Here is a 13,603-nt window from a genome sequence, read left to right as displayed (position 1 = left end):
GATTTATCTTCTAAAAGTAGATTAAAGAACCACTGAAAGCCACACGCACTGGACTAAATGCCACTACATGCAATTGGTTTTAATCTTACTATTTATAGATTCAATGGAGAACAAAGTAGGCCTATCCTGGCCACGATTGCTTAGGCCAGTATTGTTTCTGCAACTTAGTGTTCATAAGGGTCAATAAGTAAATTATCATACTGTATTGCCTATGTCTGTGGACACAATAGCTACCGCTGAAATGTCCTCTTATTCACAAACTCAAATCTGGTCAACCTACGCATAATATACCATGATATCGTAATCGTGATATAAAATTACAAATACATTGATAGAAGATTTTAGCCATATCGCCCACCCCTAGCGTGCGTGCGTGTGTGCGTGCGTGAGTGCGTATTGGTGTGTGTGAATGTGAAGAGAGTGAATGTGAAGTGAGTCAATGTGTAGTGAGTGTGTGTGTGTGTGTGCTAGTGATGATCAGTCCCCCGTGTATGTGACCAGCACCCACACACACACACACACACACACACACACACATCAGTCCCCCATGTACATGACCAGTACCCACACACACACACACACCCACACACCTCCACACACACCTCCACAAACACAAACACACATACACAACCTCACATTTACACAAACACACACACACACACAAATACCCACCCTCACATTACACGGATACACAACCTCACATTTACACAAACACAAACACACACACACACAAATACACAACCTCACATTTACACAAACACACATACACAACCTCACATTTACACACACACACACAAACACACACACAAATACACACACACACCCACATCAGTCTCCCGTGTACGTGACCAGCACCCACAATCCCCTCTGTTTCCGCCCGACCCATTGCTCTGTCCATCACTTTAATTACAAAGGGAAACACTTCTGATTGATGTGTGAAGTAACAGTTATATCTTTTGAAAACTGAGACAAAACTATAGGGTTTCTGTGTGTGTGTGTGTGTGTTTGTGTGCCTGCATCTACTCATGTATGGATTGTCTACGTGTGAAGTGTGTGTGTGTATATGTATGTGTGAGTGTTTGTGTGTGTGTGTGTTTGTGTGTGGTGTGTGTGTGTGTGTGTGTGTGTGTGTGTGTGTGTGTGTGAGTGTGTATGTGTGTGTGTGTGTTTGGTGTGTGTGTGTGTGTGTGTGTGGTTTACAGCTGTGGGAGACAGCTTCCATAATGAGCTTTAGGAGACAAACTCTCCGTTGGTGGGAGGGATCGGTTTCCCTTTTAGACAGAATACAGGACATTACATAACACTCTCTCTCACTCACACACACACACGCACACAACCATACTCTCTTTCTCCCCACACACACACCATCACACTAGGGATGTCACGAGAACCAATACTTACGATACCTTTCGGTACTAAAATAACAAAACACCGACGATACCCATTTTTTGAGGCACCGTAAGTACCGCGAGCGCCGGTGCCAGCAGGGCCGGATTAACACTTTCTGAGGCCCGGGGCTAATAACCCGGGTGAGGCCCTTCATATCATGATGTTCTGACGCATGACCTCACACAAACCCACTGACACATCAGTGTACACAGTAGGCCTACCAATCTATGACAGACTATTTAAAGTGAACTGGTAATATGATTTCAATTCAATTAAATTCATTTCAATTCAAGGGTAGCTTTATTATAATTGCAGTAGTGTTGACAAAGCTGACAGAATGAGGATGGGGAAACAAAATGTATCTGTATTGGCCTATTTGAAAATGTAGGAAAAAAGAAAGTATGAAATTGGTGATTTGGTGACTTTGGCAAATCATTACAGAAAAAGTAATAGGCCCTACAATGCATTTGCTATCAAGTACAACAAGTTAGGCCCAGACAACATAAATTAACTGTTTTTTGAAAGTTACTTAATTTATAGAAATGCATCCTGTTTTTGTAAACTCATCAAAAACTATAAAACAATGTATTGTAGGCTATTAAACAAAGGTCAATGAAGGCCCCGGCTATGGGTCAAACGGTTTGGGCATTGAATGGTTAATTTACTCCGGGAGTAACGCCCTGGTACATGTCCGGTTACGCACAACAAACCCCAAGCAAGAAGACAGGCAGGAATGTACATTGCAACATATTTGGGGTGAACTGTTTGAAATGTGCACACAAACAAGCTAAAACTATTTTACACATTAATGGGGCTGGGTCATATAGAGGAGGCCGCCGCGGCAAACATGACTCACCAAGGGACTTCAGAAGGCCCGTCTTCTGCTCTTCTTCCGTGCGAAATCATTAATGAGCTCCTCAAAGTCCATTTGGGCCAGCATGTCGTGCTCAATTGACATTAAAGTCAGATTGTTAAGTTTCTCCTCCAACATTGTCGTTCTCAGCCTGTTCTTGATAATTCCAAGTTTGGAAAATGACCTCTCCCCGCTGGCATTGCTGACAGGCAATGTAAGGTAGATCCGCAGTGCTATGTCGACATTTGGAAAAACTTGTTGTAGATGCCTTTCTCGAATGAATGAAAGTAGGTTCATCGGCTGCCTGTTTACAGTGGAGACTTTTGCGAAATGCAAAAACTGTCCTAGTTCATCAGGGAAATCATCAGCCAGGTCTTCGTGTTATTTTGCCTGCAGATTGACGCTTTTCTCGCGTATTTCACTGAGAGACAATGTGTCCAGTTGCGTTAGAAATCCGAAGTAGGTGGACGTTTCTTTGTACACTGCGTGTCTCTGTCTGCTACAGCGGGCTGATTACTCCTCCACATGTTGGTTAATTTGGGTGATTTCTGTAATAATTCTTTCGCTCTTTCCTTTTTTATTTCATCTAATTTTAGTTTTTTTGCTCCGCTCTCGTGTTTCCTTTGGCCCGGCATTTTCGCTCGTTTTATTATTATTATTTTTTTTCTTCTATTAATTTTTGTCATTTGACCTTCAGCGAGCCTGGGGCTACAGCCCGGTCAGCCCATTCGTTAGACACGGCCCTGGGTGCCAGCTGTTAGAATCGGTGCTGCACTTCTGGAACTGACGGGGGCAGTACACTCTTCGGTGTTCCAGTCGAAGTTTTGACATGTTTTTCACACGCAGATCTGCCATTTACTATTGTAAACGATGAAACTTGTGGAGGCGGCCAGGTGTGAAGAGTTGCCAGACTGGAAATGGCGTATCGTATCATAGGCTCATTTTGGAGGATAATTATCATATCTGGCAACACTGGGAAGGCGGTCGACCAATGAGAGCACGTGCAAAAAGGTGGAATGTAAGGGAGATACCCTTTCCAAAAGACGTAGTATTAGTTTGTGAAACACCCAGAGAAACACAAATATCCGGACGCTTTTGGAATCCCTGCCGGACCCATTATTTAGGTCTCGAAAAGAGGACATGTTCGGGTAAAACAGGAAGTCTGGTCACTATAACATTATGCAAACGATGCTACCGTGTTCTTCAGACCAAGGGAGGTAGTACTTTCAATTTAGCAAAGCCCCTGAAAGACAGTCATCTGTATTTGTTTAAAGAACTCAAGGATAGTTCTGATTCATATTTACAACATCCAAATATTGCAGTTTTTTTTTTTTTTTTTAATCTGTCATACTGAAATACACGTTACATGATGTTTAAAATGATGGCCACGTGTGTTACAACGGCTTATGGCTATGCTGTAGTTTTAACGTTAGCCTATAGCCTACCTTGGTTAGAAGGAGATAGAGAGAGAAAGAGAGCATGTATCTTGCAAGTATCATGACTAAACTAGGGAAATTCACAGAATGTCCTAGTTTAATATAGTTACACATAAATATGCAATTGGTTTGATAAAACATCATTACCTAGCCTGACGATGTCATACTCATAATTCTAGTCAGAATATGAGTCTGAGTCTGATACTGAACCATTGGGCTGTGATTATGGGGCATGTTTCAACGAACCAGGGGGAAAAAATGCCTCTTCGCTCAATTGGATACCTAGAACCAATCAGAGCAACGTAGTATGACCATCTGATACATTAAAACTTTAACCTGATCCCGTAGGAAGGACGGCAAAAACATATTTTCGATCGACAAATGCCTTGATCGCGTTTCTCTGTTCCTCTTTCAAAATGAATGCGCTGTCAATATCTGTTGAGATATGCCTGCTCACATTACTTATCAGCAGCAAGGCTAGCTAGCTACTATGTGTTTCAATAGATTTTTGGTGTAAGAGTTAGCAATGACCTAACAATAATGGTCTAGAGCGCTTCAGTTAAGACATACAATCCTCGGCAACATTCGTGTTGCACATACACAACAAACCGAGTCAATGTAGACATAAAAAAGTTGTGTAGATAGCATAATTTACATAAAATATGTCCCACTAACAAGCTCCCGATAAGCCGCCATCTTGGGAGGATTTAGAATCTACCGCTTGAACATCTGTCCATCATCGTATAAAGCCCGCCCTGATAATTTGATTGGTACGGCATAATCCGACCGATGATACTCTCTCCCAACTAGCTCAAAGCCAGACCGAATCTCCCAGACCAAAAACTTTGTGGGCGGGGTTCGGGCTGGTATCCAGGCTAATGATTACCCAATTTATTTATTTATTTCGATGCCATAGACTCAATGTAGCCTGAAAGACGATTTGCGAATGACAGCTGGAATGTCGCCGCAACCACACTGAACATTTCGATTTATTTTGTATTAAATACGTCCTTTAAGAAGCTCAAAACTCATGTTCATCTTGTTAGCTGAATGGCTGCACTGTTATATCCACGGTTTTGTTTTGCACTGTTGTTGTTTTTGCACAGTACCTTTTGAAAAGATGCCTGGAAGTCTGGAATGTGTCTGGGGTCACTAGTTGTTGCACTTAAACCATTAATTGCACTTTATTATGTTGTGCTATGCTATATTCAGTGTTGTACTTAAATCGTTTTTTGGGATATCTGCACTTTACTTTACTATTTATATTTCTGTTTACTTTTACTTTTACTTCGCTACATTTTGCAAAGAAAACTGATACTTTTATTCCGATACATTTCCCCTGAAACCTTGGTTACTCAACATCTTAAGAAAAATCTCGAAAGTGATGAGATCACAGACTGCAAGCAGGTTTGGTGAATCAGCTGACCTAGCGCACGTTCGCACCGTTTGCAAAAGCCCCCTTACAGGACGAGAACAAGCGCTATATCTGTCAGTCAGTGATTCTTTTTGGAGTTATATCTCCGTGATATCCTTCAGATCAAGGCAAAATGGACTGCAATATGCAGTGCAAGGATATATCCAAAACGTTAAGATCAACAACGAAGGGGACACAACAATAATCGAAACAAAAACATACAGGTCTCAATCAAAAAATAATGAGAAACCCCACGACCTCGTCATGAAATGCCACCGGCACAACCTTGTAAATAGTCATGTTCTTTCACCGCTGGGTAAGATCTGTTTATAATATTTCAAGCTAACTAATAACCTATAAAGATGGTTTATTCGTATTCTTTATTCCATCTCTGGCGAGGTATCTATTTAGCCAGTTAGGATGGTGACCATCTAAAGTACAGAACAGTCACGCAGACATCCCAAGTCTCCCGGAAGTTCCGGGAGTCTCCCGCATACTCCCTGATGCCCGCAAATTACTTAAAATCTCCCGGAATCTAGAGTGAGCGAGCAAGACCGTGCACACGAGACAGACGTGCTCCAACGTGCGCACGACAGAGAGGGAGAGAGGGACGTAGAGACTGTGCGTGTGTGAGGCAGTGTGCGTGTGTGCCTTAGTAGCATCCTGATTGGCCTGTTTCAGGTAAGTCAACCAATCAATTTTTAGTGTGGGCGGGCTTTCATCTCTTCTCCCGAACCAAATTAATCAGTTCAGTCTATCTAGGAACAGGGGCACCATGGCACAGGGAGAGTGCCCCCCAAAAATAAAATAGAAGACATTTTACAACAGACTATACAAAGGTGTACCCCTGTCTTATAAAAGTAAATCACAATGACAGTCTTGCATGCTGTACTATCTGTAACAGTGATTTCAGCATTGCCCGTGGTGGGTTAAATGACTGTAAAATACATGTTGAGGTGAGTTCAACAAGTTTCATTTCATGTGCATATTATCCATGCCGGCTAGTTGCCGGGGCTACATGAAAACAACAAGCTCCTTAGACTTGCTTAAAGTTGCAGTGGTATACAAATAAAAGCAGTTAACATAAATAGGATAGTATTAGCAGCATATAATAAATAGTAAAAGTAATCTACATCAGGGGCGCCTGCAGAAAAAAATTGTGAGGTACGCACAGACCCACCAACGCCCCCCCCCCCCCCCCCCCCCCAAAAAAATGCACATTAACACTTGCGCGCAGATAATGGGTTACAGTCAAAACGCATTGCTCCTCTAATTTAAGTTAATTCTCCTTCTGCATATTGTTTTAGTAGTTTTTCAGTGTCGAGTTCCAAATCTGTGTGAATATTCATGAGAGCAAGTCCGGTCAGTCTTTTGTCAGTCATCGTACTTTGTAGATAGGCTATGTCTTAAGATTGTACTGAATTACTGCTCAGCAGACGTTGTGGAAACAGGAATTGTCAACAAGACGCAATAAATGTTTGGGTAGAAATTTGCAGAACTTTCCAGGGCTTAACAAAGCTCACTGCGATTTGGCTGTAACTCATTTAGCTGTTTCCACAGCTCCAGCTCTGCATCCTCAACGAACATTAGTTGTCCGTACTCCGATTTTATTTCCTGCCATACATTGTTGGAAATGGACGAGGGGCGTAAGATACTGAAGAAAACCCTGCATATCAGTGATGCTGATCATAAGTCACATGACTCCATTCATTTGGACAGGGAGTTCGTAGTACCGCAATTTTTTGCCCGCCCCTCTGTCTGCAGTTTCCCTATTGTAATATGCGTTCATAATATTTGATTACAATGGCAATGCATGGGTCGGGCAGGGACCAGCGTTTTTGTCAGATAACTTTTCTAAGCGTTTGTTTGTGCTTTAATCACTATTCGTTTGTTTGTGCCTTGTGCACAATGGCCAGGCTCAGCGCATGATTTCAGACTCTCTCTCTTTTTTTTTTCTCGCGTAGCAGAAGGTACGCACAGTGCGTACAGCCGTACGGCTGCAGGCGCCACTGATCTACATATTTAAACATAATTAAAAAAGAATTGCATACGGCTATAGCCTATAGAATGATATTATGCTTATGATATTTATGATATTACACATACACAACCTCACACTTACACACACACACACACACACACACAACCTCACATTTACACACACCACCTCACATTTACACACAAACACACACATACATACACAACCTCACATTTACACACCCACACACAAACACCACTTCCTCATATTCATACACACAGACAGATGAAACCTGTTAATGTCAAACCTGTCATTCCAGTTAAAATAAGCCTCATTGATCACGCCAGTCACATTTACACACACACACACACACACACACACACACCATCCTATTTACACACACACACACACATACACACTTCCCCTCAGCCCCATCACACACACACCCTCAGCTACACCATCACATTTACACACACATACACACACACAACTAGTGGTGGGTATCGCCAACCACCTCGCGATACGATACGCATCCCGATACAGGGGTCGCGATACGATATGTATCGCGATACATGCGATACGTACGTATACGATACGTATCCCGATATTTTAGGCTTATAACAAAAAAAAATTGCCTGTAACTCCTTGACAGTACATCATAACATATTTGTCACCTCATGTGGATTCTACAGAAACTCTGCTTTCAAATTATACCATCAACTGGATGATGGGCAAAGTATGCAGGCAGGCACATGAACCAAGTAGACGCTGTACAAAGAAACAGAATTTTTTTTTTTTTTTTTTTTTTTTGTTGCACGTGAAGTATCGATACTGACGCCTCCGTATCGATACACGCATCGTAAAGAGGCCCGCGACGATGTATCCCCATATCGATATTTTGAACACACCCCTACACACAACCCAGTCAAGTTTACACACATACCATCTTACATGGAAAAACTATTTGTCATATGCACCACACCTACCTATCCACACACCATATTGGCCAACACACACACACACACACACACACACACCATATTTGCACACATACTCACAGTACCTCAAATTTTCACATTTAAATCACATTTAAAACACAGATATCCTTTGATAACACAACACACACACACACACACACACATACTGGCCACCTCCTGCAGTTGCGCTGAGACGTAAACAAAGGAGATATCCTGCTCTACGTCTCACTTACGCCCGGAGACAGAATAATCACACACACACACACACACACACACACCTAGACACATATACCAAAATACACTCATCCACCCAGACACACAAATATAGAACTTTAGGTAGACATTCATACACACACTTCCCCTCAGCCCCATCACACACAATTCCCCTTAGCCCCATCACACGCACACACACACACACACTCACCTCAGCCCCATCACACACACACACACACACACACACACTCACCTCAGCCCCATCACACACACACTCACCTCAGCCCCATCACACACACACACACACACTCACACAAACACAACCTCACATTTACATACACACACACACACACACACACACACACACACACACACACACACACACACACACACACAACCTCACATTTACACAAACACAAACACAAATACACAACCTCAAATTTACACACACACACATACATAACCTCACATTTACATACACACACAACTTCACATTTACACACACATACACACCCTCACATTTACACACACACACACACACACACACACATACACAACCTCACACTTACACACACACACACACACACACACAACCTCACATTTACACACACCACCTCACATTTACACACAAACACACACATACATACACAACCTCACATTTACACACCCACACACAAACACCACTTCCTCATATTCATACACACAGACAGATGAAACCTGTTAATGTCAAACCTGTCATTCCAGTTAAAATAAGCCTCATTGATCACGCCAGTCACATTTACACACACACACACACACACACACACACCATCCTATTTACACACACACACACACACACACACTTCCCCTCAGCCCCATCACACACACACACACACTTCCCCTCAGCTACACCATCACATTTACACACACATACACACACACAACTAGTGGTGGGTATCGCCAACCACCTCGCGATACGATACGCATCCCGATACAGGGGTCGCGATACGATATGTATCGCGATACATGCGATACGTACGTATACGATACGTATCCCGATATTTTAGGCTTATAACAAAAAAAAATTGCCTGTAACTCCTTGACAGTACATCATAACATATTTGTCACCTCATGTGGATTCTACAGAAACTCTGCTTTCAAATTATACCATCAACTGGATGATGGGCAAAGTATGCAGGCAGGCACATGAACCAAGTAGACGCTGTACAAAGAAACAGAATTTTTTTTTTTTTTTTTTTTTTTTGTTGCACGTGAAGTATCGATACTGACGCCTCCGTATCGATACACGCATCGTAAAGAGGCCCGCGACGATGTATCCCCATATCGATATTTTGAACACACCCCTACACACAACCCAGTCAAGTTTACACACATACCATCTTACATGGAAAAACAATTTGTCATATGCACCACACCTACCTATCCACACACCATATTGGCCAACACACACACACACACACACACACCATATTTGCACACATACTCACAGTACCTCAAATTTTCACATTTAAATCACATTTAAAACACAGATATCCTTTGATAACACAACACACACACACACACACACACATACTGGCCACCTCCTGCAGTTGCGCTGAGACGTAAACAAAGGAGATATCCTGCTCTAAGTCTCACTTACGCCCGGAGACAGAATAATCACACACACACACACACACACACACACCTAGACACATATACCAAAATACACTCATCCACCCAGACACACAAATATAGAACTTTAGGTAGACATTCATACACACACTTCCCCTCAGCCCCATCACACACAATTCCCCTTAGCCCCATCACACGCACACACACACACACACTCACCTCAGCCCCATCACACACACACACACACACACACTCACCTCAGCCCCATCACACACACACTCACCTCAGCCCCATCACACACACACACACACACTCACCTCAGCCCCATCACACACACTTCACCTCAGCCCCATCAAACACACACACACACACACACACCTCAGCTCAGCCCCATAACACACACACACACACACACACACACACACACACACACACCACTGCCTCATGGCGATATTTTTAATGATACAGAACGCTCAACATGGCAGCCAGAGTTTGGCCCCGCCTATCCTATGCAGTGCTCACACACACATCCATCCTATGCAGTGCTCCCACACACACACACACACATCCTACGCAGTGCTCACACACACACACACACACACACACACACACATCCTATGCAATGCTCACACACACACACACACACACATCCATCCCATTCAGTGCTCACACACACACACACACACACACACACACACACACACACACACACACACACATCCATCCTATGCAGGGCTCACTGGAGCTAGAGCGCACACATCCATCCTACGCAGTGCTCTCACACACACACACTCAGATCACACACACTCATTGAGCCTTGTGTCACTGCCTGAATGGAAACGATCAGTGAACGCAGGGAGTGCGTGTGTGTGTGTGTGTGTGTGTGTGTGTGTGTGTGTGTGTGTGTGACAATAGAGGCAGCCTGTGTGTTATTTGAATAAAACATAACCAGTGGAACTTATATCAGATCCCCACATCAAACCACAGGTCTCCGTCTCACCAGCACACACACAAAGACTGAAGCTGATGATCTGATTGGACGAACAGACTGAAGCTGGGGATCTGATTGGACAGACAGACTGAAGGTAGGGATCTGATTGGACAGACAGACTGAAGCTGATGATCTGATTGGACGGACAGAACAGAAAGAGGTTTCTTGGTTTCTTTGAATGCTAAGAAGGCTAACTGGGTAAACTGAGCTTGTGCTCCTTGCTGTGGTGCTGGTGAGGAGACACTTACCCACGTCTCCAGCACAGCTGGATGAACTGCTACGTCAGTGAGGTTCCCTCAGTTCGTCTCACCAGTAGCATAATAGCCTTCTGAATTCCCTCTCAAACCTTACAGCGTGACACCCAAGATATGGATCGCTGCAACAGGCTGGCTGACCGGGAGTCATATCTAGGTGCTGAGCTAGTTTGCATACAACACGAGGAAATGAATGAAAATTATGACGTCAATTCTTTGTCTCAAGCGCCTGTCTCGCACCTCGCTGCTGCTCCACAATTACACATTTCCGTCAACCTCCGGTCTTATCTAAGCCAACAGACAGGTGTGTGTGGCTCCCTCCATTACAGACATATTCCCTTCCCTGCGTTCAGTCGGTCCTTCTGTCTCGCACTCTCCTCAGATGTGGGCGACGGGGTCTATTTGTAGAAACACGCATGACGTCATTTCTCAAGCGCAAACCCTTCCCACAGTTCGAGAAGAATTCAATTTAGCGCGAGATGCCCGTCGGCTACAGGGAGCGTTTTTTTTCTTTCCCTTCCTGTGAGGCAGCTGTGAGGATACAGATGCACACAACACACACACACACACACACACACACACACACACACGTACACAACACACACCTAAGGGAACACGGTAACCTCTTCAAACGCTAACATGCATATGAACCTGAGCGGTACCCATTTATATGGATTCACGCACGAGCGACTGTACAGATGCCGCAGCTGTGAGATTAAACGATCGAATCGCGCGCTTTGTTTTATAATAAAATACGAGACGAGGGAGAAATGCCTCCTGTGTGTACGTGGATAACGGCGGTACGGTGATCCCCTAAACAGAAGGAGACGATCGGCTGGCGTTGGCTCAGTCGTTGCCTATGTAGCCTGTGATGAGTGTGACGCAAAAAGATGGGGATCCACCACTCCGGGACCTCGGGCGGGCACCCGGGGATGCAGGAAGGAGGAGGGGCAGATGAATGGGAAACTCGCAGAAACGCGCTGAATGAAAAGGGGTTGTGTTGCGATACAGTACACACACACACACACACACACACACACACACACACACACACACACACACACACACACAAACACACACACCACAACTGTCAGGGGTGCTGAGTGCTTCTGCTCGCGTTAGAGTTAACAGTGCTTGGCCAATATAAGACTGTCAAATCATTTCGGCAGTAACAGCACATTAAAACTTGACATTGATTATGACTGGTGAATTTAATAAGTGTATATTTACTACAAAGAAGAGGAGAGCTTTTTAAATAACCCAACCCCAAGCGCGCTGCTTTGCATAGGACTATACCCTCCAACCACGCTCGCACCACCATCACCCGCCTGCCCGATCCACGGCCCGAGCCTACAGATGAAGCACCCGGTGCGCGGGACTCCGTGAGAGGATGACCGCCATAGCGGCACGTCACACTTCATCAGACTGACAGCGAGCAAAATGAGAATAAGAAACCATTTACCAAATGAAATTCGATCTGGGTCAGTCAGTCTCAAGTTCATGTTTTCAGAACCAACAGAGGCCGTTTGCTGTCGTCAGCAGCCTAAATGTACTTTACTTTCGTTTATCACTTCTTTTTATGTGGGTTCGCCTTAATCTCGAGGTGAAGCTTATAATGGATCGCAACATAAAGGAAACAATAAGACAAAAAATATTGCAGTTCTGATAGAAGTGGACCGGTACTTAACTATTTGCACAGGTGCTGAAGACACAGGTCGATGCACTCTCCCTCCACTTCGTCCTCGGTGATGAGATCCGTCAGCGGGCGCATCGGGAGCGGCTGGTCCTCCAGCAGGGGAGGCTTCATCTCCCGGAGAAAGAGCTCCAGGAACCTTCGGAAGGTTTTCTCCTCGTTGCTAGAGCCGGACATCGCTTCACATTCCTGGGGGCACAATAGGCAGCTCGAGCGAACCGAGTCCGGAGAAGAGAGAAGTCTACTTTGAATTGCAGACTGGTTACTGCTCTCTCCCTCTCTCTCTCTCTCTCTTACTCTCTATCTCTATCTCTTACTCTCTCTCTCTCTCTTTCGCTCTCTCTCTCTCTCTCTCTCAGCCCGGAGTTGCGCGAGTAAGGAAGCGCGCGCGCAAGAAGCCACAATTCGCGATAATCGCACGAGAGAGGGGGTGGGTGGATGGTGGTGACGTAGGAGCAGAGAGGGTGGAATAAGAGAGCGGGGAGGAAACAGAAAATAGAAAGCCGTCACGCTATGCCGCCAGAGGCTCAAGCACGCACGAGCGCGCCCAGGAATGCAGCGTATGCCGCGGTGGTTCAGCTCGTGTTGACTTCTCGCCTGCGTGCGCGCTCCTGTGTGCAAAAATAAGAGAGAGGCTCTGCTGTTGACAGGCAAAGCAGCAGAAAATAAGAAAAAGTCGCGTCGCCCTTACAGCCTCCGTGAAGAGGTTCTCCTCCTTGCGTGTGCTGACGTCACACCTCGGTGTGACGCAAACCGCTCTTGACCTTAACTGCTTCCTTCTTCACAGAAACGTG

General features: G+C 44.6%; 1 protein-coding gene across 1 annotated transcript in view; it reads right to left on the bottom strand.

The window, feature by feature from the left end:
* ppm1e (protein phosphatase, Mg2+/Mn2+ dependent, 1E) overlaps window positions 1-13,074 on the bottom strand; it is a 50,955-nt gene extending 37,881 nt beyond the window's left edge. The window contains exon 1 of the mRNA XM_080847948.1: window positions 12,805-13,074. Within this exon, the coding sequence (XP_080704074.1) occupies window positions 12,805-12,986 (182 nt within the window). The 5' untranslated portion in view covers window positions 12,987-13,074. The remainder of the gene's footprint in view (window positions 1-12,804) is intronic.
* Window positions 13,075-13,603: the final 529 nt, after the last annotated feature.

The sequence above is a fragment of the Sprattus sprattus genome, assembly GCF_963457725.1.
Source record: "Sprattus sprattus genome assembly, chromosome: 1".
Taxonomy (NCBI): domain Eukaryota; kingdom Metazoa; phylum Chordata; class Actinopteri; order Clupeiformes; family Clupeidae; genus Sprattus; species Sprattus sprattus.
Note: the sequence above shows the minus strand (reverse complement) of the source record. Positions and strands in the feature narration are given on the sequence as shown.